Source organism: Nycticebus coucang, chromosome 3, assembly GCF_027406575.1.
Source record: "Nycticebus coucang isolate mNycCou1 chromosome 3, mNycCou1.pri, whole genome shotgun sequence".
Taxonomy (NCBI): domain Eukaryota; kingdom Metazoa; phylum Chordata; class Mammalia; order Primates; family Lorisidae; genus Nycticebus; species Nycticebus coucang.
This window is the reverse complement of record NC_069782.1, coordinates 12429006-12455633: the sequence shown is the minus strand read 5'-3', so window position 1 is coordinate 12455633 and position 26628 is coordinate 12429006. Positions and strand designations below refer to the sequence as shown.

At 46.3% G+C, this 26628-nt stretch overlaps 1 protein-coding gene across 4 annotated transcripts; it reads left to right on the top strand.

Annotated features, from left to right (window-relative positions):
* The first annotated feature begins 398 nt into the window (after positions 1–398).
* APOL5 (apolipoprotein L5) lies at positions 399–23501 on the top strand. Of its 4 annotated transcripts, none has more exons than XR_008378937.1 (5): positions 399–549; positions 5466–5575; positions 14237–14360; positions 19227–21361; positions 22212–22349. XR_008378937.1 is itself a non-coding variant. In XM_053585225.1 (5 exons), the coding sequence occupies exons 2-5, from the start codon at positions 5545–5547 to the stop codon at positions 22355–22357; spliced, it is 1212 nt and encodes a 403-aa protein (XP_053441200.1). In that variant the 5' UTR covers positions 399–549; positions 5466–5544; the 3' UTR covers positions 22358–23501. The 4 variants fall into 4 exon arrangements, 3 of the variants coding, with proteins under 3 accessions (XP_053441200.1, XP_053441198.1, XP_053441199.1); XM_053585225.1 differs by having other exon boundaries at positions 19227–20137; positions 22212–23501; XM_053585223.1 differs by lacking the exon at positions 22212–22349 and having other exon boundaries at positions 19227–22205.
* The last annotated feature ends 3127 nt before the right edge of the window (positions 23502–26628 follow it).

Below are 26628 nucleotides of genomic sequence, written 5' to 3'. Positions count from 1 at the left end.
AACGGCCTTGACCTCAGCCTGAAAGTGCTGGGATGCACAGAAGCATTTCTTCCTCCCAGATGCTCAAAGTCTGCACTGGGAACGGCAGTGTTGCCATCACATGGGAGTTGCGTTCAAAATACAGGATCCCAGGCCCAGTCCCAGACCTCCCAGAACCGAACCAGCAACTTGATGAGATCCGGGGGATTTATGTACACATTAAAATCTGAGAAATGTTGCTTTGTTGGGAAGCTTCAGGATCATCTTCGTGCTTTACAAAATCACGCTAAATAAAATGGGGGCTGGGCAGAGTGGCCCACAGTGGAGGTTGTGTTCCAAGGTAAATACACTCTTTGCCCTGAACTGTCCATTACAAAAGTTTTTCCTGGATGATGCCCAAAGTATCCACGCAACATCCGGGAGTGACTGTTAATATGCGGAACCCTGGAAACCTTGTTCAGAGCCACCTTGGAGCATCTGACCGGAATTCCAAAGGCAGAGAGTTGTGTTGCTGGGGAGCCAGCAGAGAAGCACCTGCCTCCCACACTGTGAGCACCGGGGTGACTCCACGTAAGTATCTCAACAGAACAGACTTCCATTTCCTTGGATGCAACATGTACACAGCGTAGGCCCACGAAGTTTTACAAGGCTGTTTTCAGGAATAGGTAAGAAAATGATGTAAAGTCTTTTTAAAAATTAAGTTGGATGGGTGCCTGTAGCACAGTAGTTATGGCGCGGGCCACTTGCACCAAGGCTGGCAGGTTCGAATCGGCCCAGGCCAGCTAAACAACAATGACAACTGCAACCAAAAAATAGCCGAGCAGGGCAGAGTAGGCTCAACAGAGTAGGGCGCCGGCCCCATATGCCAGAGGTGGCAGGTTCAAACTCAGCCCCAGCCAAAAACTGCAAAAAAAAAAAAAAAAATAGCTGGGTGTTATGGCGGGTGCCTATAGTCCCAGCTACTTGGGAGGCTGAGGCAAGAGAATCGCTTAAGCCCAGGAGTTGGAGGTTGCTGTGAGCTGTGACACCACGGCACTCTACCAAGGGTGACATAGTAAGACTGTCTCAAAAAAAAAAGATTAAGTAACACGCAGTGAAAGATCAGTTTTATGGCGGGTATCCTGGGTATGGGTTCTCTTACTTTTGCTCGCTAAAGCGTCTACATGTCTTATAATAAACATATAAAAGTATGTGTATGTAGGTTTCAAATAGAAAGCTATAACCTTTATCAGTTTCTAGACAAATTTAATTTAATTTTATTTTTGAGACAGAGTCTCACTTTGTCACCCTTGGTAGAGTCTGTGGCATCACAGCTCACAGAAACCTCAAACTCTTGGGCTCAAGAGATTCTCTTGCCTCAGCCTCCCAAGTAGCTGGGACTACAGGTGTCCGCCACAATGCCCGGCTATTTTTAGAGACAGGGTCTCACTCTGGCTTAGGCTGGTCTCGAACCTGTGAGCTCAGGCAATCCACCCGCCTCAGCCTCCCAAGGGCTGGGATTACAGGCCTGAGTCACAGTGGCTGGCATTTTAGAAATTTTTAAATAGTCAATCTGAGAAATTATGAATCAAAATGTCTTTTCTTCTATGCTCCAAAGAAGTAACAGCATGCCCCCAAATTAGACTAAGATATAAAAACACCAGATTTTCACGTGTTCACAGTGACAGTCCTTGTGAGGATTCCTGTTGCTATGGCTTTTGTCCATGCTGCCTATTGCTCCTGTGTAAGTCTGTCTTGGCCACTCCATACTTTCTTGTGTCACATTTGAAGTCTAATAACTTCCTTAGATGTGTCCTGGTCACCCTACCTGGGGACTGAGGATGTGGGTACATTTTTTCAGAGATACAGTTGCCATTCTATGATCAGTTTTCTTTTTCTTCTTCTTTTTTTTTAGAGACAGAGTCTCATTTTGTTGCCCTGGGTAGAGTGCCGTGACGTCACAGCTCACAGCAACCTCAAACTCTTGGGCTCAAGTGATCCTCTTACCAGGATTATAGGCATAAGCCACCGAGCCCGGCACTATGACCATTTTTTCCTGGGACATGGTCTGCCCTTTTACATCCAGAAAGAGTTCTTGAATTTTATCTTTACATATTTGTTCTGTTCATGTGTTTCAGTTTTCTTCAAGGATTCCAATTAGCATATGTTGGAATTAGCAAAATTCCAACTTATTCCTTGTGTTTTTGCTGAACACAGCACCGTATTTTCACTTCACTTGCTCACTTTTCTTGTCTCTTCCTTCTGTAGCTCTTACTTTAAAAAATTTGCATCTGTTTTCCCTTGTCTGAAGTCCCATGAGCATTTATTTTTGCGATGACTTTTTCCTTCTCTTCTTTCCTAAGTTCCAGCAGCTTCCATTTAATTTCCTCCTGCTGTCTCTCGACATCTTCTGAGTCCTCAGATCTTTGTTTTATGCTCTGGCACTGTAGAGGAAATTGCTTCACAGAGCTTTTAAAAATTAATCCTAATTTTCATCAGCTTTTTGGCAATGCTTTCCTGGTGAGTGCTCTCTGTCTGCCATTTCTTTCTGGTGTCCTCTCTTTTTGCCTTTTAACATCGACACATATACATTTTAACTGTGGCAAAATGCATATAACCTAAAATTTGCCAGTGTGACCATTTTTTATGTTGCCGCCAGTAGAGTGCTGTGCCATCACAGCTCACAGCAACCTCCAACTCTTGGGCTAACGCAATTCTCTTGCCTCAGCCTCCCAAGTAGCTGGGACTACAGGCACCTGCCACAATGCCCTGCTATTTTTTGTTGTTGTTTGCAGTTGTCATTGTTGTTTAGCTGGCCTGGGCCGGGCTCGAACCCTCCAGCCTTGGTGTATGTGGCTGCCGCCGTAACCGCTGTGCTACAAGCGCTGAGCCAACCATTGTGATCATTTTTAAGTGTACAGTGGCATTAAGTACATTCACACTGTCCTGTAACCAGCACCCCTATCCCATCTATCTCCAGAACTTTTCATCTTTTTATTTTTTGAGACAGAGTCTCACTTATTAACCCTCGGTAGAGTGCTGTGGTGTCACAGCTCACAGCAACTTCCAAATCCTTGGGCTTACGTGATTCTCTTGCCTCAGCCTCCTGAGTAGCGGGGAATACAGGCTATTTTTTTTGTTGCAGTTTGGCCAGGGCTGGGTTTGAACCACCACCCTCGGTACATGGGGCCGGCACCCCACCCACTAAGCCACAGGCACTGCCCTTTTTTCATCTTCTTAAACTAAAGCTCTATACCCATGAAATAATAACTCTCCCACCCCTCCTGCGCCTCAGCTCCTGGCACTCACTACCCGACTTCCTGTCTCTATGAATTTGACTCCTCTAAATACCTCGTTTGAGTGAAATTAGAGCGTCTGCCCTTTTGTGAGGCTCGCTCCCCTTCGCACAACGCCTTCAAGCTTCACCGATGCAGCATGTGCCAGAATCCCCTTCCCCCTTGGGGATGAATAACATTTCCTTCTGTACATCATGGCACCTGGTGTACTTGTTCTTCGGTCCATGGGCACATTTTAGCTATCAGGAACAAAGCTGCTTCAGAATCGCTGATACACAAATACTCGTCTCTTTGAGACCCCGCATTCAGTTCTTTTGCATATATACACGCAGACGTGGAATTCCTGGATCATCTGGTAATTTTATTCTTAACTTTTTGAGGAAATACCTGCTTGCTTTCCATGGCAGCTGCACCATTTTCCATTCCCTCCAGCAATGCACAAGCATTCCAATTGCTCGAAATCCCAGCGACCTTTGTTGCTGTCTGCTTTTTCTTTTTTCTTTCTTTCTTTTTTTTTTTTTTAATTGCAGTTTTTGGCCGGGGCTGGGTTTGAACTGGCCACCTCCGGCATATGGGGCCGGCGCCCTACTCCTTTGGGCCACAGGTGCTTCATTTTGCTTTTTGATAATAGCTATCCTAAATGGGCTTGAGGTTTGGATTTGCATTTCCCTAATGATCGGTGATGCTGAGAATCTTTTCATACGTCCAGTGGTTCAGTGACCTTTTCGTATCTCCTCATGACCTTTGTTCTTTAAGTTGGTTGCTGTTTGTCGTTGAGTTAATGTTTTATTGGAGTAGACCTTGTGCTGGGTGCTGTTTTCATAGACCAGCTATTTATAAGAGACACAACAGGAAACCAGCCAGGCTGTGTTCCAGGCTAGCAGACCTGTTCTTCATGACCTGGGTTCTACCTGAAATTTTAGTCTGTATTTTTTCCCCAGCAATGGAATTGGTGGATTTTAAACTGTTCACAGTACAGTCCTTTCTTCTTTCTGCCTCAGAAACAAACTTCTTCCTGCAGAGATGGCTTGTCTCACTAGGTCTCCAAATTTAGGCCTGTCTTTACTGCTTTTGGGGACTCATCTGGATTCACTGGCAACTTGCACACCGTATTCTTCCAACTTTAGAGATATTTCCTTTTTGCACTTTGGGGATGCCCCTCACCTTGAAGAGGGGCATTTTCCTCCCATATCCGCAATTATCAACATCCTCTAGCCTCTCTCTCCCAAAGGCCTGCTCATTCCCACTATTTTGGCATCCTTTCAATCTATTTTATCTGTTTTTCTTAGTTTCTAATAGATGGTGTTTATTTCATTTTCCTTGTTGCTTTTGGGTCATTTCCAAGAGAAGAGAAAGTGATAACTTTATCGATTCATGTTCAAACAAGAAGTCTTTGCAAAAATTTCTGAGCGTAGGTAAGAGGCCTGTCATCACCAGAGACATGTGTGGGTCCCCACCTGTACCCTCCCCGGCCAGCACCTTTCTCTCCGTTATCCCTCAATCCCTACACAGCGCTGCTATTTCCCAGGCTCCGTCCCCAGTCTCTTCTCCCCTCTGAGCTCACTGTTTCTCTCAGTGGCTCACGACTGTAATCCTAGCACTCTGGGAGGCCGAGGAGGGTGGATTGCCTGAGCTCAGGAGTTCCACATCAGCCTGAGCCAGAGCAAGACCCCATCTCTAAAAATAGCTGGGCGTTATGGCGGGCACCTATAGTCCCAGCTCCCTGGGAGGCTGAGGCAAGAGGATCACTTGAGCCCAAGAGTTTGAGGTTGCTGTGAGCTACAATGCCACAGCACTCTACCGAGGGTGACTGAGTGAAACTCTGTCTCAAAAAAAAAAAAAAAAAATTGCCGGGCATTGTGGCAGATGCCTGTAGTCTCAGCTACTTGGGAAGTTGAGGCAAGAGAATTGCTTGAGCCCAGGAGTTTGAGGTTGTTGTGAGCTGTGATGCCATGGCACTCTACCAAGGGTGACACAGTGAGACTCTGTCTAGAAAAAAAAAAAAGGGTGGTGTCTGTGGCTCAAGGAGTAGGGTGCCGGCCCCATATACTGGGGGTGGCGGGTTCAAACCGGCCCGCCTAGAAACTGAAATAAATAAATAAATAAATAAAGAATCCCTAGCTCTGAGTCACTAGGTCTCAGCTGTGGATGACCTGCCAGCCACTCCCTACTTCTCTGGATGACTGTGGGGTTTGTTTTCTTCTTTATAAGGGAGAAGCTGCCTCTCTTCTGGCCCAGGCCTCACTGACACCTGCAGAGAGAGAAGCGCCAAGGAGTCCTCAGAGGCATCATGTCTGTAGCACCCGCTGGAATCCACCCAGGTAACCCCCGGCCTGTCAGTGGATCCCTTTGACTCCAGCATCAGGTCTCCACCTCCAGAGGGGTCATGACTTGGGGCCCTGAATGTGGGTGATCACAGCTCCTCAAGTGAAGGCGAGGATCTACTGTCCCATCCCACCCTATTTCCCGCAGAGAGTCTGCTCACACTCCCTCTGCAGTTAGAAGCTTCTCCTCCTGGCCCCTCCAGTAACCCTATTTTATGAACCCCACATCAGGTACATACTCAAATCAGAATACATTATCTGGGTCTGGTGCAGTGGCTCACATCTATAATCCTAGCACTCTGGGAGGCTGAGGTGAGTGGATTACTTGAGTTCATGAGTTCAAGACCAGCTGGAGCAAGAAGAGTAAGACCCCATCTTTATTAAAAATAGAAAAAACTAGCTGGATGTTGTGGCGAGCATGTGTAGCCCTAGCTGCTTGGTAGGCTGAGGCAGGAGGATCACTTCAACCCAGGAGTTCAAGGTTGCTGTGAGCTAGTCTGATGTCCTAGTACTCCAGCCCAACTCTGCCTTAAAAACCAAAAAGCACCAGTATCTGTGTCCGCCCCTCTGGCCCCTGCAACTCTCAGCTGGTCTGAGTGTCATTATCTGGCTGTGTGGTCAAGAACCCCAGAGGTGCATTTGTCCTTGGTCCTTGGTGACCCTGAAGGAGTTATCAGCACAAGCAACAATGGCAAACAGTGGCAACAGGAAAGGAGAACACCGCGTCTTACCATCTGGGCACGGCTTTGAGCCCCAGAGCAGAGCTCTCCGACAAAGTGGACTGAACCAAAACCCCAGCCTCAGCAGCACTCTGCCCTCTAGCTGACCAGCTGGGAGTGCCCCGCCGGAAAGAGACAGGGAAGCACGACAGAGGAGCCCGGGCTCCCGCGTCCCCGCTTCTGCGCGGAGAGAGGCCACGGAAGAGAAGAGGAGGGTAGATGCATATATGCGCGGTCCCTGTACAGAGTGACCACAGCCCCCGCAAAATGTGGCCCTGTCGGTGCCTTGGAATGGACGCCAATCCCAGGAGAAGGGCGCCCTCTGGGGGACAAGCGCAGCACAGCAAGGCGAGAAGGGCGGCTGCGGCTTCGCCCCAGCGAGATGTTCCGAGCTTTCCCCGCAGAAAATACATTTTTTTAAACTATCAGAAATGTGATGGAATATGAAATATAATTCCCGAAACAGCTTCGCGAGTGATAAAACATAACTCAGGGTTCCATTTTACCTCTAATCCGTGTGTAAATCACAAAAGTCCCATAGAAGCCGCAGTAAACCGGAAGGAAATGAGCCCATTTCAAGGAGACCCAGAAGCGGCCCAGCCGGTCTCCGGCTCCCACCGTCAGACCGGCCTCTGCCTCTGCCACCCCTCCCTGCTCCCCTGCTCCCCAAAGTAAGGTCAAATAGAGTCACCTCCCCAAAATCTATCCTAATCCACCTCAGGAGAGAGAGTTGATTAGGATTTTTTGGTTTTTTTTTGAGACAGTTTTACCATGTCACCCTGGGTAGAGTGCGGTGGCATCACAGCTCACAGCAACCTCCAACTCTTGGGCCCAGGCAACTCTCTCCCCTCAGCCTCCTGAGTAGCTGGGACTACAGACGCCTAGTTGATTAGGATTTTAAACAGAAAAATCGTAGTGTCATGAGCTATGAGACCTTATTCTAATGTGTCACCAGTATCTGTCATTTACCAGGATACAGAGAAGGTACGAAAGCAAAGATCAGACCCATCTCTGCCGACCACTTATAAACCACTTACTACATCGACTGAAAACCTCTTCACTGTCCCTATCTACCTAGGATATTGAAAGAGCAAAGAAATAAAAAGTAAAATTCCTAAAATAATGCAAAAAGCAATTATGACAATAGGTAATAATGAATATGAGTGTAAACGGCACTAATAAGAGTATCAAATTAGATAACAACCAGATTTGAACCATTTTCTACATACAAGAAATAAAATATGGCACAAAAGGACAAAACAAATTAGAAAAGCATGGAAAGAACAACAAAAGAGGCTCAGCGCCTGTGGCTCAAGCAGCTAAGGTGCCAGCCACATACACCTGAGCTGGCGGGTTCGAATCCAGCCTGGGCCCACAAAACAACAATGACGGCTGCAACCAAAAAATAGCCAGGCCTTGTGGCGGGCGCCTGTAGTCCCAGCTACTTGGGAGGCAGAGGCAAGACAATCGCTTGACCCCAAGAGCTGGAGGTTGCTGTGAGCTGTGATGTCACTGCACTCTACTCAGGGTGACAGTTGAGGCTCTGTCTCAAAAAAAATAAAGAAAGAACAACAAAAGAGAACAATAGTAATATTTAACAATATTAAGTCATCAGACTTTTGCTGGTCTTACTATGTGCTTGGCAGAATTCTCTGCATTAAATGCACTGCTATACCAAGTTGGAAACTTTATGACGATAAAAGAATGACTAATAAAGACCTCTCCTTATTAATTTTTTTTTTTTGTAGAGACAGAGTCTCACTTTACTGCCCTCGGTAGAGTGCCGTGGTGTCACATGGCTCACAGCAACCTCCAACTCCTGGGCTTAAGTGATTCTCTTGCCTCAGCCTCCTGAGTAGCTGGGACTACAGGCGCCTGCCACAACGCCCGGCTATTTTTTGGTTGCAGTTTGGCCGGGGCCGGGTTTGAACCCTCCACCCTCGGTATATGGGGCCGGCGCCTTACCGACTGGGTTTTATTATAAAAGTAACACATGGTTGGGGCGGTGCCTGTGGCTCAGTGAGTAGGGCGCCGGCCCCATATGCCGAGGGTGGCGGGTTCAAGCCCAGCCCCGGCCAAACTGCAACAAAAAAATAGCCGGGCGTTGTGGCTCGCGCCTGTAGTCCCGGCTCGGGAGGCTGAGGCAAGAGAATCGCTTAAGCCCAAGAATTAGAGGTTGCTGTGAGCCGTGTGACACCACGGCACTCTACCCAAGGGTGGTAAAGTGAGACTCTGTCTCTACAAAAAAAAAAAAAAGTAACACATGGTTACTGTAACGAATCTCAAGACAGATGAGTTTTCCATTACGCTCAGCCTCCAAGCCTCCCTACTCACTGTTTGTGTTCCTCCTTCCAGAATTTTCCCCTAGTCCTACATCACCATACATGGTACTTTAAAAAACTTGAGGCCAGGCACAGTGGCTCACACATACAATCCTAGCACTCTGTGAGGCCGACACAGGAGGATTCCTTGAGGTCCCGAGTTCAAGACCAGTCTGAGCAAGAGCGAGACCTCATCTCTACTACAAATAAAAAAATTAGCCAATCCTGGTGTCAGGTACCTGTAGTCCCAGCTTCTCCAGAGGCCGAGGTAGGATTGCTCGAACCCAGGAGTTTGAGGTTGCAGTGAGCTAGGATGATGCCACAGCACTCCAGCAGGCAATAGAGATATTCTGGCTCCAAAAAAATTTTAAAAACATTCTTCAACTAACTTACTCTCTCTATCTCCCTCCTCCCTCTCTCCCTTCCTTCCTTCTTTCTTTTTTTGTGACAGAGTCTCACTCCGTCACCCTGGGTAGAGTGCCATGGTGTCATAGCTCACAGCAACCTCAAACTTCTGGGTTCAAGTGATCCTCTTGCCTCAGCCTTTCGAGAAGCTGGGACTACAGGTGCCTGACACCAGGCCTGGCTAATTTTTCTACAGGTGCCTGCCACTATGCCTGGTTACCGTTTTCTATTTTTAGTAGAGACAGCATCTCCCTCTTGCTCAGATTGATCTTGAACTCCTGAGCTCAAGAGTTCCTCCCACCTCTGCTTCCCAGAATGCTAGGATTACTGGTGCGAGCCACCCCTGCCTGGCCTGTTTTTCTTTTTCTTAATATATCATGGACCTCTCTCCAAGTCAGTTGTATACAGATTAGCTTTGCTCCTTTCTGTGTCTGAAAGCCTTTATATTGTGGGGTCTATAAATGGTCCCCTGACATGGGTATTTCACATCGTTGTCATTCTTTTATCCCACTTCCAATAACTGGATGGCCACACACAGGTTCCTTGGTGTACCTGCCACTGTGCTAGTGTGAGAAGAATTTCTTGAGGTGAAATGCTGAGTTTCAGGCATGTGTTCACTTCATGCTGGGAGATGCTCCAAATTATCCTTCTGAAAGTTACATCCTTTGTGCTTCCAGGAAGTGTTGGTGAGCGCAGTCTCCTTTCTCTCTGTCACCAACACAGGAGACTTTCCTCCTTTCTACTCTTGCCAAACCGATCACTGAAATGGTGTCTGAACATGATCAAAACTTGCATTTTGGAGCTCCTACTGATGTTAAGTATCTTGTCCCATATTTGTTGGCCATTGTATATCTTGTGTGAAACACCTGCCCCAACAGCGTAACAAATAACTATTTATAGAAAATGAAGACCAGGCGGTGCCTGTGGCTCAAGGAGTAGGGCGCTGGTCCCATATGCCGGAGGTGGCAGGTTCAAACCTAGCCCTGGCCAAAAACAAAACAAAAAAAAAAAAAAAAAAAGAAAATGAAGACCAAGTGCAAATGAAGATTAAGGACTTTGCTGTGGCTTCTTAAGCCTTTTCAAAAACTAATGCATGTGGGAGAGGGGTGGGAGAGACAGGTTTCAGGCATGGGGAAGAGAAGTGGAGTCACATTTATTAATCACATTAAAAATGCAAATTAAAAAATTCAAAAGCATTCCACGTGGTAAACAAGAAAATTTGCAAGTTCCCAGATCCAGGGTGTTAACCTGGCAAGTTCTTTTAAGTTTTCAGAAAACAAGCAATTCTCATGTCCTATACATTGTCCGAGACATAGAAAAGTGTTATTGAGTATATTCCATGAGGCAAATATGAACACAAATGAAACACCTTGACCACAAGGAAAGAAAACTCTAGCTCGATATCATTTATTACTCTAAGATGAACACACTGAATAAAATACTAGAGAATAAAAATCTATAACATATTGATTCAAAAACCTGCAATGACCAAGTTGGGGTTTTGATGACATGTAAGGATAATTCAATATATAGAAATGTATGCACATAATACATTATAGTCAGGGATAAACAAAAAAGGAAAAGTATAATCATCCTGTTAGAGAGTAAGAACTCAGCCCTTAATCCTAATAAAAACATTTAGTTATAGAAATAAAACCTATTGTCTTATCATGATGAGGAGCAGCTTTTGTAAAGCAACTGCAGGCAGTGAAATAGTAGAGTCGATTTCATAATATACACTAATTTAAGAATCTAAGCTAACCCAATAAGACATGGAACCAGAATAAGAAAGATAAGTATTGAAAACAATCAGGAAACAAAAGCCCCAGCATTATTCATTCAATAACTATTACATTAAAATCTTAGTCAAGCACAAGAGAGTATGACAAATGAATAATATTTCTACAGAGTAGCAAAACAAGTTAGAAAACATTACATTAAGAGATACTATTCATAATAGCATCAAAACAATGTAGAATATCAAGGATATAAATGTCGTTAGGAAATGTAAAGAAGCAACAAAACTTATTTGAAAAAAAATGGAAGGGCCAGGTATGGTGGCTGATGCCCGTAATCCTAGCACCCTAGCACTCTGAAAGGCCGAGGGCGATGGATCACCTGAGCTTAGGAGACGGAGACCAGCCTGAGCAGGAGTGAGACCCTGTCTCTAAAAATAGCTGAGTGTTGTGGCAGTGCCTGTAGTCCCAGCTACTTGGGAGGATGAAGCAAGAGGATCGCCTGAGCGCAAGAGTTTGAGGTTGCTCTGAGCTATGATGCCATGGCACTCTACCAAGGGTGACAAAGTTGAAACCATGTCTCAAAAAAAAAAAAAGGAAATGGCAAACATGACTCTCTGGGAAGCCATACCCTGTTTCTGAGTTGAAATATAGCAGATCTGGGGCTTTCATTAAGGGACATATCCTGAGGCTTCTTAATTACCTGTACTTGGAAATCAGAGCACTGCAGCAGCTGGGACCTGCCTTTGTAAAGCTTACCTAAAAATGGGAGCAATTCCCAGGCCCTCTCAATGCCCAGGGGAGGAGTGGGAGGGAGCTGGGGAACTCAGCACTGGTCAGATTGGAGGCAGCACACTGGACAAGGCAAGGGAATTTTTTTTTTTTTTTTTTTTTAGAGATAAGGTCTCCCTCTGTTCTCCATGCTGGGGTGCAGTGGTGCAGTCATAACTCACTGCTACCTTGAACTCCTGGGCTCAAGGGATTCTCCTGCCTCAGCCTCCCAAAGTATGGGATTGCAGGTATGAGCCACCACATCCGGCCAGAAAGGGATGTTTCTATAAACATGATGGTATATTTCCTCTTAAGAAAACAGATAGGGGGCGGCGCCTGTGGCTCAAGGAGTAGGGCACCGGTCCCATATGCCAGAGGTGGAGGGTTCAAACCCAGCCCCAGCAAAAAAAAAAAAAAAAAAAGAAAGAAAGAAAACAGATAGAGTCATCAAAAAGCTCTCACCTGATGGGTGCAGTGGAAGGACACACAGCACACCCCCTGGATGAAGGGCTCAACTACAACCTGACTTTACCTTAGAAATGCTAACAATGTAACCTAATCATTTGTATCCTCTTATTAATCTGAAATGAAAAATTAAGATAATAGTTACGGCAACTGTATGGTAATATACTTTTATAATACTACATTTTAAAAATAAGGCACATAATTATAAACATAAGAGCTATGAAAAATTGTATGAATTTAATAATTATCATAATAATTTAATAATATAATTTAATAATTATAAGAGCTATGACAAATTATATGCTTTTGAAAATTTTATGAATAATTTAATGATATAATAATTTAATAATAGAATAATTTAATAATTATAAGAGCTATGGGGCGGCGCCTATGGCTCAGTCGGTAAGGCGCCGGCCCCATATACCAAGGGTGGCGGGTTCAAGCCCGGCCCCGGCCAAACTGTAACCAAAAAATAGCCGGGCGTTGTGGTGGGCGCCTGTAGTCCCAGCTACTCGGGAGGCTGAGGCAAGAGAATCGCTTAAGCCCAGGAGTTGGAGGTTGCTGTGAGCTGTGTGAGGCCACGGCACTCTACCGAGGGCCATAAAGTGAGACTCTGTCTCTGCAAAAAAAAAAAAAAGAAAAGAAAAAGAGCTATGAAAAATTATATGCTTTTGAAAAATAACTAGAAGTGACTACAATTGATAGTTATGTTGTGGTAGTACTGGGGTGATTTTTGTCAAATTATATTGAAAACACTTTTTCTTTTTTTTCTTTTGAGACAGTTCTGTGCTCTGAGTAGAATCCTATGTCATCATACCTCACAAGCAACCTTAAACTCCTGGGCTCAAGCGATCTTCCTGCCTCCCCAGCCTCTTCAATAGCTGGGTTTATCCTTCTTTCTTCTTTTCTTTTCTTTTTTTTTTGAGACAGAGTTAATGTCACCTTGGGAAGAGTGCCGTGGCATCACAGCTCACTGCAACCTCAAGCTCCTGGGCTCAAGCCATTCTCTTGCCTCAGCCTCCCAAGTATCTGGGATTACAGGCGCCAGCAACAGCAGCCCACTATTTTTTGTTGCAGTTGTCATTGTTGTTTAGCTGGCCCCGGCTGAGTTCGAACCCACCAGCCTCGGTGTATGTAGCTGACGCTGTAACCACTGTGCTACGGGTGCTGAGCTATAGTTTTTCTATTTTTAGTAGAGATGGGGTCTCACTCTTGCTCAGGCTGGTCTCAAACTCCTGAGCTTAAGCAATCCACACACCTCAGCCTCTCAGAGTGCTAGGATTACAGGCATGAGCCACCCGCCAGGCCTTAAAGTAATTTTTGAGCAGCAAAAGAAGCTGCCCTGTGACAAAAAGTGTTTAAATCAAGGCAAATGTGATATTGCCTGCATGGTAAGAACAAACTACAGAGAGGCCCGGAGCACCTCGTCTCCAGGAGGGCTTAGTGGAGACTGGGCTGCCCCCTTTCAGGACTGTAGATGGCCGGGGACTAACCCAATGCTCAAATATCATCCACGTGCTTCCAAGCTATCAGTGTTAGAAATAACATGTCCCCGATCATTTTTGTGCCTATTCTTGGGTTATTGGATGGCTATTGGAAGACTTGGGTGACCAGATATGCAATGTCGAAATTTTAAAAGCACCTCACAAATCTACTTTGCCACCAGAAACCTAAGACATCACCAGTTTTACTTACTAGATCCTAGTTAAGGCTGGGCATTGCCATGTTTTGTTTGGTTAAAATCATTGGATATCCCTGTAATCCTAGCACTCTGGGAGGCTGAGGCAGGTTGATCTGAGCTCAGGAGTTCGAGACCAGCCTGAGCTAGAGTGAGACCCCATCTTTAAAAAATAGCCGGGCATGGGTGGCGCCTGTGGCTCAAGGAGTAGGGCGCCGGTCCCATATGCCAGAGGTGGTGGGTTCAAACCTAGCCCCTGCCAAAAACCACACACACACACAAAAAGAAGTAAAAATAGCCGGGCGTTCTGGCAGGTGTCTATAGTCTCAGCTGCTTGGGAGGCTGAGGCAAGAGAATCGCCTAAGCCCAGGAGTTGGAGGTTGCTGTGAGCTGTGTGACGCCATGGACATGGCGATAAAGTGAAACTCTATCTCTAAATAAAAATAAATAAATAATAAATAAAATAAAATAAAATAAAATAATTAGACAAAAATGATACGACTTTTTTTTAGACATTAAGGATGTACTCTAACCTTGCTTTTTTAAACTTTCAAATATTACAGACAGCCTATTCTTCCAGAGTGTGGCTGGGCCTCTTTGGGCCAAGATACCCAGAGAAGACGTGCAATGGCTCCTGTCGCATCCTCAGGCTTGGCGGGAGATTGTGGAGAAATTTGGTTTGGAAAAGTAATCCCGGAAAAGTTAGGTCTGGGGGCCGTTGCTAGAACACTGGGCTCACACCCGTCATCTCAGCATCTAGAGTCTGGCACAGAGGCGGCGCTCAGTACATTTTTGAATGAAGAAATAACATCTGTTACTATGCTGTAGCTGGCGTCTATGCTGCAGTCACCTTCGTGGTGTGAAACGTACACGTGTTCACAACAAAGCTGGCTGAAGAGTTAGTTGCTCGTGCCATCTATTTACCTCCATTTACAACTGGAGATGTGCAAAAAGGGGGGAAATTCACACGTACTCATAAAAAACAACTCTTAGTAATGAAAATTAAAAACCTTTGGTAAGCACATTGATGGGTGCCCAGGCACGTGGCCTTTTGGGTGACACAATCCTAGAAGCAGATTTTGCATCCCTCAACCCCCCTCCAGAAACACTCCTTCCCTGCCCTTTCTCCCCCTTCCCCAAGCCATGAGTAGCCAGGCTTTGCCCTGAGATCCAAGCTCCTGGGATTTGCCTCTCTTCCTGTGGAGCTCAGCCGCAGCAATAGATTCTGCTGCCCAACCTTGGCTGTGAACTCTTTCCAGTGTCCACGAGGTCCTGTAAAAGGAGTTGCAGTGCTTCCTTGATTCATAGCAACCAAACTCCTAAGTGGTAACATTTTCATATGTCATGCAAATGAGAGTTGCCTGCCCTCTCGGGCATAGGCACAGCCATTCTACTTACGGTGCCCCGGCCTAGCCTCTCTCTACGTTTCTTCCTTTTTTTTTTTTTTTTTTTTTCTTTCCTCAGCTTTTGGCTGGGTCTGGGTTTGAACACGCCACCTCCGGCACATGGGGCTGGTGCCCCACTCCTTTAGAGCCACAGGCGCCGCCCCTCTCTCCACGTTTCTTTCTTCCATTTCCACTGTCTAGATTCCTCCCCACAGCTCCCACTGATAGTGTTACCAAACTGAAGCGGGTCACTTCTGCTCATGCGCAAGAGAAAGCCGAACACCCAGGCACTGGGTTTTGTAGAGAGAAAAGTATATTGCAAGGCTGCTGAGCTGGGAGTCAGGCTGACTCTCTCCCGGAAGCTGGGGCAGGTTTTATAGGCCCAGGAATGAGGTGTGATCTGATTGGATCTTATGAGGTAATGCCACACGGCATGATCTGATTGGGCCATGCTGTGGGGGATGCCAGGGCTCCATCTGATTGGATTATGGGTCATGCTGTGCAGCGTCTATTTCTTCATTTGGCCCCCACTTCGTTGTTCTGAGCAATCAGGTTCTGCATGGTTGCATGCTGGGTTCAACTGGGCACACTCATGCCATTTAACTTGCAACCTGGGGGCCATGGTTATCAAAAGACAACTCACGGGCGGCGCCTGTGGCTCAGTCGGTAAGGCGCCGGCCCCATATACCGAGGGTGGCGGGTTCAAACCCGGCCCCGGCCAAACTGCAACCAAAAAATAGCCGGGCGTTGTGGCGGGCGCCTGTAGTCCCAGCTACTCGGGAGGCTGAGGCAAGAGAATCGCTTAAGCCCAAGAGTTGGAGTTTCCTGTGAGCTGTGTGAGGCCACGGCACTCTACCGAGGGTGGTACAGTGAGACTCTGTCTCTACAAAAAAAAAAAAAGACAACTCACCATTTTGTTACACAAAGTTGAATCAGATTGGGCTGGTTCTAGGGTTACAATGGGTCCCAAAAAGTCATTTGTTTTGCTGCTGGCTGATGAACCCTACTTGGAGCAGAGTTAATGAGGTCATTTCCAATGTGACCATGCACGTGTTCATCTCTCCTTTTTTGGTGAAGGCAAAGAGATGATTTTTCTTTTCTCAGGGAATATTAGTGTCAACTAGCGGTTGAGGCAGACTAGAGGCTTCTGGGAAGCTAGAAATCTAGGTTCTTACCGCTAACCCGACTATCATTGGGAAACGTCACCACCCTTCGAGAGCAATGTGCTCCTCTGTAAAAGAAGGGTTTGGACTTACTGATGGCGAGACTGGCGGGAACCACTGATCTGTGCGTTCTGTCTCAGAGAGCCTCGATGCAGCATTGCAATTCTCTGGCGCTTTAGACATCCCTCCCAGCTAAAGTAGGAGTTTCCACTTGTTTACATCTGTGCACCAGATGCTCTTGGTGGGCCTTCCAGAACATCTTGTGGTTCTCAGAGGCAGGTTGGAGAGGGGCTGAAATCCTAAGTATACGGAGATGTCCCACAGGAAACCCTGATTAGCATTTTTTTTTTTTTTTTGTAGAGACAGAGTCTCACTTTACTGCCCTCGGTAGAGTGCCGTGGCGTCACACGGCTCACAGCAACCTCCAGCTCTTGGGCTTACGTGATTCTCTTGCCTCAGCCTCCCCAGCAGCTGGGACTACAAGGTGCCCGCCACAAATGCCCAGCTATTTTTTTTATTGCAGTTTGGCCGGGGCTGGATTTGAACCCGCCACCCTCAGTATAGGGGGCCAGTGCCCTACTCACTGAGCCACAGGCGCCGCCCTGATTAAGCATTTTTTAAAAGAGTGACTTGCAGATGGGAAGGAAGGCCTCTCTTGCTTTCCTGGAGAGGGCAGGGAGGACACAGGGCTGGCCCACCTGAGGCTGCTGATGACCTGCCAAGGAGCAGAGGACTCTAAGGCCATTGTCAACAGTCCCTTTGAGGCCTTGGGGTTCTTTGGTCCAAGAATAGTTTGATGGCAGCCCTGCCTCCTTTCCTACAATACTCTTTCTCTATCCCTCAAACCCAAGCCCAAATCCATGGTAGATCCTTGATTAAGAGAGAGACCATGGCCAGGTGCAGTGGCTCACACCTATAATCCTAGCACTCTGGGAGGCAATAGCGGGTAGATTGCCTGAGCTCAGGAGTTCGAGACCATCCTGAGCAAGAGCAAGACCCCGTCTCTAAAAATAGCTGGGCATTGTGTTAGGCGCCTGTAGTCCCAGCTACTTGCGAGGCTGAGACAAGAGAATCGCTTGAGCCCAAGAGTTTGAGCTTGCTGTGAGGTATGACGCCACGGCACTCTACCAAAAGTAGCGAAGTGAAACTCTGTCTGAAAAGAAAAAAAAGAGAAACCAGAACAAATTCAAGGATCATACAAGTTGACTCTGATACGTACTGTAGGAAGCTGTTTGTAGCACTGTGCACAGCCCAGCAATGCTGATGCTGGGAACCCCAATCCTGTAAGACAAATTTACTTGGAAGAGTGATTCTCAAAGACCCTGCAGAACTCTGGTGTTCCAGGGGCTGAACCAAACTGCTTCAACAAGAAAATTGAAAAATACTTTTCTTTTCAAATTATAGGAAAGTCTGAATTAATGGAGAGAATTTTCTCAATTGGAAAAACTTTTACTCCTTTCGTCACTTTTTCTTAAGACCTATGTCCTCCTCCGATTTGCCTGTTAACAAGGAACAGAGCAGATTCCACTGTTGTTATGTTTGACCATGTTTTTTGTTAAAAATTGACTTTCAGTTTTTTGTTTTGAGACAGAGTCTTGCTTTGTCACCCCGGTAAGAGTGCTGTGGCATCACAGCTCACAGCAACCTCAAACTCTTGGGCTTAAGAGATTCTCTTGCCTTAGCCTCCCAAGTAGCTGAGACTACAGGCGCCCGCCACAATGCCCGGCTATTTTTTAAAGAGATGAGGTGTCACTCTGACTTAGGCTGGTCTCAAACCCCTGAGCTCAGGCAATCCACCGCTATGGCCTCCCAGAGTGCTAGGATTACAGGCTTGAGCCACCGCGCAGCTGACTTTCAGTTATCAGAACACACGACACGGTAACAAGGAGCCCTCTCCCAGGAAACGGGATATTTGGTCTTATTGGAAGTCCCTCTATTTTTGTTTTGCAAATGTAGGTTATGTTGTTTTTTGTGAATAATTATAACACATGTACATGATACAAAACTTACAAGGAACACATGGGCAAACAGTAAAAAGTAAGTCTCCCCCAAATCCTGTTTCCCAGCACCTCAGGAGCAACCACAATTTCCAGGTAGATCCTTTTTTAACATTAAAAAAAAGAGGGCGGCGCCTGTGGCTCAAGGAGTAGGGTGCGGGTCCCATATGCCGGAGGTGGCGGGTTCAAACCCAGCCCCGGCCAAAAACCACCAAAAAAAAAAAAAAAAAAAGAGGGACTGGGCGCAGTGGCTCACACCTGTAATCCTAGCACTTGGGAGGCTGAGGTGGGTGGATTGCCTGAGCTCACAGGTTCGAGACCTCGTCTCTAAAATTAGCCAGGCATTGTGGCATGCACCTGTAGTCCCAGCTACTTGGGAGGCTGGGGCAAGAGGATCACTTAAGCCCAAGAGTGTGAGGTTGCTTTGCCACAGCACTCTACCAAGAGTGACAAAGTGAGACTCTGCCTCAGAAAACAAACAAACAAAAACCCCCAAAACATTAAAAAACAAAAGAAAATCAAGGCGTCACCTCCATATTCTCTTATTTTCCTTAATAGAATCTTTCACTTGTTATATACCTATAAATTAAAAATGTTTTATGACTCTTAGCAGCGGATGAAAAAAGGAAAAAAAAGGAAAATGTATGCCTAATGTATTTATTTATTAGGAAAAGAGTTGGTGACCAGTCAGCAATGCTTTAAGTTACGTTTTATTCAACACATCAGTATCTGCAAATACTTCCTACCTGTCGGTGGATGAATGAAGTAGCCAGCCAGCCAGCCTAGGCCTGCATGGGGCTAGCTCAAACCCTGCTCCTGCTATCAACACACAGCCACCCAGCTCCAGACCACGGGCGGACCTTCTGTCTGTGTCTGCTTCCCACATTGTACCTTGATTCCCAGGTCGCTGCCCCTGCATGAGAACTCAGATTAATTAGATGTTGTTATCTTCGCTGCTGATCCTTTGCCAGAGTTGGAAACTAATCATTTATTATGTACTGTCCACAGTGATGAGGCTACTGTGCTGTACCACATCCTGCTTGAAAAGCTGATACTACAGAAGAGGTTGTCCTTCCCATATGGAAATCTGTCAGAAGAGGAAACTCTGTTTCTTTTACATTATGACTTGAACAAGTATGAGCTGGAAAAGAATATCCGAGAACTTAACACCATTGCAGACCAACTTGATACAACACACAAGATGCTCACCAAGACCAGCCTGGTGGCCAGCTCTTCAGGCGCTGCTTCTGGAGTGATGAGCATCCTGGGTTTGGCCCTAGTGCCTGTGACAGCAGGACAGAGTCTCATGTTCTCTGCAGCTGGGGCGGGGTTGGGGATAGCAACGGCCATTACCAATGTTTTGACAAATGTCTTAGAGAACAGAAGCAATTCAGCAGCAAGAGACAAAGCTAGAAGACTGGTAAAAACTAGGGTGACATCGGAGCATGAGGCTTTTGGAGGAATACGGCTGCTGCCTGAAGTTACAGCTGCCGGACAGGGTGTTGCTAACTGTGTAAGCATCATCAGGAGACTTCGTGCCCACCAGCTGGCCAAAGCCAACTCTGGCTTCACCGCTATGGTCAGAAATTTTGTGGCCACAAGGCATATCCCTTTCTGGAATGCCGGAGGGGTGCAGAGAGCCTTTGCAGACACAAGTCTGGTTATGACCCGGGGTGCCCGAGTGCTGGGTGCTGCTGGGGCAGGTTTGTCTCTCGTGCAAGATGTGAGGAACCTTCTGCAGAACTGGAAGCACCTCGGTGAGGGAGCGAGGGCAGACACAGCTGAGGAGCTGAGGAAACTTGCTACGGAGCAGGAGTTGGCGCTGAGGCAGCTCAACCAGTTCTATTTTCATCTGCAGCAGAAATTGAGCCAGATGCCACAACCCAGAGTTCCCAGCAGGGCTGTTGTAGAATCGGAAGGTAGGAAGGGAGTGAATAATGCAGGAGTGGTCTTGGTCTCCATCAAGCAGGAGGGGAATGCTAAACAAGTAGGCATAAATAAATACAGAATGACACCGCCCTTGCTTCTGAGAGGGGGCTCGTCCCACACCCTGACCTCCTGTTTTTCTCAGTATCCTGTCCTCTTCTCTCAAAGTGCTGACCACCAATATATGGAATCCCATAGTTGTGTGTGTGGGGGGGAGGTGCTTGCTGTCTGCCTCTCCTGTGGCCTGTATTCTCCAGCAAGGCAAAGGGGCGTCCCTCTTGCCCATACCACCATCTCCAGCGCCTGGCAGTGTTAGAGCAGGAGACCAGGAAGGAGACAGGGCTGAGACTGGACGTGGGGACTTGCGAACTGTGTGCAGGGGTCAAAGTCTAACTAAGGGGCTTGGTAACCACAGTCAAGGACCAGCTTTAACCAGCTCGAGCTATCCAGGTCACCTTACATGACCTTTGGCTAATCACATTATCATTTGCATTGTGATTTTAAAATTTCTCTGTCTTAAAAATCACACTGAGAGTTCTGAATGAACCAATGGAACATGAAAATGGGAAGGGAGCTCAATCCTAGGAGTCACTTCCCAAATTCTTAGTAAGACCTAACTCCTGAGCTTTAAATATTTCTCCCCTCAATTAGCATGACTCTGTAAGACAAAAAACCCTGCCCCCTAATAGGCCCTAAGTGCTATTCCCTTGGGCCCGCCACTTCGCTCTCTAAAGAGAGCAGTACTTTCACTTTCATCTTTTCAAGGTGTGTCCTGAAATTCTTTTCTTCTGATGATCACCAAGAACCTGAAAGAACCTCTGCTCAGAGGATGCTAGTACTTGGCCCCCAGCAGGTGTGCTAGAAACACACACATATATATAAAGGTGGCGCCTCAAACGAGTTGGGAAAATTTATTTGAAAAACAGTTTACATCTCTAGATTCTATTTGGAGGAATGAGATATCTAGATATAATGACAAGAAAATACAGAATTTCTTTTTTTTTTTTTTGCAGTTTTTTTTGGCCGGGGCTGGGTTTGAACCCGCCACCTCCGGCATATGGGGCCGGCACCCTACTCCTTGAGCCACAGGTGCCGCTGAAAATACAGAATTTCAAAAATCATCTTGAATTTTACAGAGAATAGAATGTGATTGGATAACAAGATCACAGACTGAGACCTGGGAAAGGGACACAGCAGCTTTTGGCAAAGATGTGAAGGTTCATAAATGCATTCATTTGTTCACTCAGCAGATCTTTAATTAAATGGGGCCTGTGGCAGGGACTGAGGATTTAGGAAGCTGCCCCAAACTTGCATGTTGGAATTACCTGGAAGCTTCAAAAAGTACTGATGAGTGGCCGGATCCCACTCCAGGGATTGGGTTTTACTTGGTCTGGGGTAGGAGCTGGACTTTGGAATTTTACCTGGATCTCCAGATAATTCTGTCTGTGCAGCCAAGCTGGGAACCACTGCTTTGCCATGGTGGGAGGGGTGTTCTTGCTTTGTCTGCAGTGTCAACACATTTTTACCCAGTGGACACACATTCTGGCTTCTCCTTTGTAAGCTGCTAGACACTGGGACCCATATTCCACAATGCCTCCTCCTCCTCCCTTGCTTGTCATGATCAATAGCTTAGGCCTGGCTCTGGCAGGGCACCGAGGACACTATGGGAAAGAGAATAGCACTTAGGACCTACAGGGGAGACAGGCCCCGGGGAAGCCAGGGCATGAGGCCGCTTAGTGCTGTGGGTACCCCTTCTCAGGTGGGCAGGCCTCAGGGGGAGGGGAGGGAGCACTTGGTGTCAAGATGCTGGCACCTTTTGGTTCTGCCACCAGCCACGTGTGCTCCTGGGCTTCTCCCTTTCGCCATTTATCTCAGATGGGCCACTCATTCATTTGATTATCCATGCACAAATGTTGATCGGGCACATCTCTGTGCCAGGCATCATGTTAGGCCCAGCAGTGGCCCTCACCCAGCCCTGTAATATGTGGGGGCTCGAGCAAACCTACTGTGGGACCCCTATCATGCTACAGAAGTGAATAAACTATTTCCTTTTCCTTTTTGCTCTAGTTGGTCAAGTTGTTTCTGTGGAACACTGGTCCAGCAGAGGCAAGCAGAAGTCTTCAAATAAGAAAACTCAGGCCCGGCGCGGTGGCTTACGAGCTCATGCCTATAATCCCAGCGCTCTGGGAGGTCAAGGCGGGTGGATCGCTTAAGTGTAGGAGTTCGAGACCAGCCTGAGCAAGAGCAAGACCCCTTTTCTAAAAATAGTCAGGCATGGTGGTGTGCCCCTGTAGTCCCAGCTACTCAGGAGGCTGAGACAAGGGGATCACTTGAGCCCAGGAGTTTAAGGTTGCTCTGAGCTGTGAGGCCATAGCACTCCACCGAGGGCAACAAAGTTGAGACTCTGTCTCAAAAAAAAAAATAAATAAAAATAAACAAACAAACAAATAAATAAAAGAAAAACTTGGGGTAGAGAAACTTCTAGCTACAATGCTGAAGTCAGCAAGCAATGGTAACAGAAGGGAGACCTGCAGCCGGGAGAAACACCTGGGATGGAAGAGAAATTTGCAAGAGACCAGATGGGTTGGAGACTAAGAAGTCATGCATATTCATGTTGATTACAGCTGAAGCTGGGACACATGGAGGACTCATGTATTTTCCAAATTGTATGTAACTGCACAGCACATTTACAATTAAAATGAAAAGACAATTCTTCATCCTCTGCCACTCCTCCCCCATCTCCACGGCTCCATAGTCATGCTCTCTCATGGAGAGTCTGCAGCCGAAGCCAAGATTCAGTGTAGCTCCCCAGGGCCCCACAGTGAAAAGGGAGTGATTTGAGAAAAGCTGTTATTGAGAGAAAATTATCCCTTTACTGCAGCATAATTTATTTTTTTGTTTTTTTCTTTTAGCATAATTTATGAGCATGAAAAATCGGAAGTCATTAAAATGTTCCAACACTAGGGAACTGGTTAAATACAAAATATTCATCCACTTGATAGAACTCTCTGTAGATATCCAAGATGATGTTCACAATGGTCAATGATGGAAAATGTTTATTTTATCAAGTGAGGTGGAGAAAGGCAGGGTAAAATATATATACATATATACATACACTTTCTTTCCTTTTACCTATCCGTAGGGAACACATACCTTAAACTTGTGTGTAGGAAAACAAACCCCCAAAAGAAAATACAGCAAGTCACAATGCAGCCTATCTTCATTTAAAGGTAATTTTGGTTACTTTCCCCCTGTCTACCTTTCTGTAGTTTTCAAGTTTTCTGTTACACGAATTACTGTTTTATGAAATGGAAAAAGATAATAAATACTTACATCAAATATTATATAAAATTGTTTTCATTATTAAAAAAAACCTCATTGTCTCCTGGTCTTACTTTAGCATCCCAATTGCTTGAATGAACACCAAGTGGCCGCCTCGTTATAGAAAGGGGCAACAGTGGGAAGAAAATGGGTGTTTCCGCGGGAGACCCTCCTCATGATGTTGGCAGTTCTCGGAAAGCCTAGGGAGCCCCCATCACCCCCACCCATCCAAATCCTCCTGAATCCCCAGCGGGGGAAAGTCATCGTTCTAGGTATTGGGATAAAGGAGTGAACAGACCACACCCCTGCCTTCATGGGGTTTACGCTCTCATAGCGGTGGGAGGGGGGCGGACAGAAAAGAAACATAGGAAGCAAACAAGTATAATAAACATTATATTGTAAGTAATGGGTGTCAGGAAGAAAAATATATTTGGGAAGGAAGATAAGGAATGTAGGCTTAGGCAAGAATGCAGTTTTAAATAGGATAATCAGGGCAAATCTCTCTGAGAGGCTTGTATCTGCACAGAGACCTGGGGATATCTGGGAGACTGAGCATTCCAGACAGAGGGAGCAGCAGGGGTGAACTCTGCATGGTGTCTTCAGGGCACTGCAGGGTGGGGTCAGTGCCAGGAGCAGAGGGAGGCTGGGGGACTGCAAAGGGGGTGGGATGAGACTGGAGAGGTAGAGGGTGGTCAAGAGGTCTCAGTGCTACAGTAAGGATCTGGGCTTTTCCTCTGCGTGAGCAAGCAAAGGAAGGGCGAACTGACTTGGGAGATCACTCTGTCTATTGTGGCCAGAGAGGCAGGGGCAAAACTGTAACAAGGATAGCAGAGAGCAGGTTACTGAAACAATCCTTGGGAGAGGCCACGTGGCTTGAACCAGTGTGGTAGCAAGAGAAGTGATGAGATGTGGCCAGTTATTGGACATATTCTGCAGGTAGAACTCCCAGAATTGCTCATGGATGTGTTGTGGTGTGAGGAAAAGATGAGCTAGAACACCAAGGTTTTAGCCTCAGCAATTGGCCTGATGGAGTAGCTGGGGCCTGAAATGGACGGATGGGGAGGAAGTGGGGCAAGATGGAGGACGTCAGTGGACATGCTGAGTTTGAGATGCTCAGTAGAGACACGCAAGTGGTGAGACAGGCATCCACATCCGAGATGTGAGATCTCTAGCAACAAGCTGATTGGAGATACAAATGGGGTATGTAAATAGAGCGTGTGTAAAACTGCACGAGTGGTCAAGACCACCGAGAGTGAGCACGGGTGCAAACGAGTAGATGTCCAAGCTCAGCACCTGGGCACCCCAGCTTGAAGATGTGGGGAGATGCGGAGGAACCATCAGAGGAGACGGAGAAGCAGCAGCCACTGCAGTCCAATGGGAACCGCAGCGGGTATCCAGGAAACCAAGGAAGAAAGCCACAAAGAAGGGATAAACGGGATCAGATGCTGCTGATTGGCCAAGGACAAGGCCATCTGAGGGCTGATCCAACTCAGTGACATGGAGACCACTGTGGCCTGAACAAGGCCAGTATGGTGAAGTGGCTAGGGATAAAAAGCTTGAATGGAGAAGACCTAAAAGGAGGAGGGGAAAAACGGAGACTGAGTAGAGCCAATGCTTTTGAGTTTTGCTAGAAAGTCTTCCAGAAAAACAGGACAGTAACTGAAGGGGGAAGGGAGATATGTGTAACTTAGCAATACATTCTGCTATATGACTTTCTATAGGAAAGGTCTCATCTCTCACACACACATTTTTTTGGCCAGGGCTGGGTTTGAACCCGCCACCTCTGGCATATGGGACCGGCACCCTACCCGCTGAGCCACAGGTGCCGCCCTCTCACACACACATTTTAAGAGTACAGTCCTGGGGAATCCTCTGCCCTATTCTCCATCAGCCAAAAGATTCATTTCAACCTTCCAACTTGGAGATTCCTTTTGCATGTCCAGAAACTCCCTGATTCCTGTCTTCAAAAAGGGAAGAAGAAACAGTCACTGAAATTGTACTATGCATTAGGAACTCTGCTAAGTGCATTACCAACTTTACTGAATAATAAAAATGGCAGAGATTTATGGAACACTTAGCACTTTCTAGACAGTGTGCTAAGCACTCCACACAACTGTCTTACTTCATCCTTATACCATGCTGCTACAGAAGGTACGTTCATTACCTGAATCTTATAGATGAGGAATCTTAGGCACTAAGGGGTTATAAGGGGTTAATGTTTGACATCCACCGTAGCTGATCAGTTAGAATCTTCTTTTTTTTTTTTTTTTTTTAATTGTTGGGGATTCATTGAGGGTACAATAAGCCAGTTACACTGATTACAATTGTTAGGCAAAGTCCCTCCTGCAATCATGTCCTGCCCCCATAAAGTGTGACACACACCAAGGCCCCACCCCCCTCCCTCCATCCCTCTTTCTGCTTCCCCCCCATGACCTTAATTGTCATTAATTGTCCTCATATCAAGATTGAGTACATAGGATTCATGCTTCTCCATTCTTGTGATGCTTTACTAAGAATAATGTCTTCCACTTCCATCCAGGTTAATACAAAGGATGTAAAGTCTCCATTTTTTTTAATGGCTGAATAGTATTCCATGGTATACATATACCACAGCTTGTTAATCCATTCCTGGGTTGGTGGGCATTTAGGCTGTTTCCACATTTTGGCGATTGTTAATTGAGCTGCAATAAACAGTCTAGTACAAGTGTCCTTATGATAAAAGGATTTCTTTCCTTCTGGGTAGATGCCCAGTAATGGGATTGCAGGATCGAATGGGAGGTCTAGGTTGAGTGCTTTGAGGTTTCTCCATACTTCCTTCCAGAAAGGTTGTACTAGTTTGCAGTCCCACCAGCAATGTAAAAGTGTTCCCTTCTCTCCACATCCACACCAGCATCTGCAGTTTTGAGATTTTTGTGATATGGGCCATTCTCACTGGGGTTAGATGATATCTCAGGGATGTTTTGATTTGCATTTCTCTAATATATAGAGATGATGAACATTTTTTCATGTGTTTGTTAGCCATTCGTCTGTCGTCTTTAGAGAAAGTTCTATTCATGTCTCTTGCCCATTGATATAAGGGATTGTTGGCTTTTTTCATGTGGATTAATTTGAGTTCTCTATAGATCCTGGTTATCAAGCTTTTGTCTAATTGAAAATATGCAAA

Coding starts and splice junctions, on each gene's coding strand:
- APOL5 (XM_053585223.1), top strand. CDS start 5,545: ATGTCTGTAGCACCCGCTGGAATCCACCCAG. Junction 5,576..14,236: donor ACCCGCTGGAATCCACCCAG/GTAACCCCCGGC, acceptor CAAATATTACAG/ACAGCCTATTCTTCCAGAGT. Junction 14,361..19,226: donor GAGAAATTTGGTTTGGAAAA/GTAATCCCGGAA, acceptor TACTGTCCACAG/TGATGAGGCTACTGTGCTGT.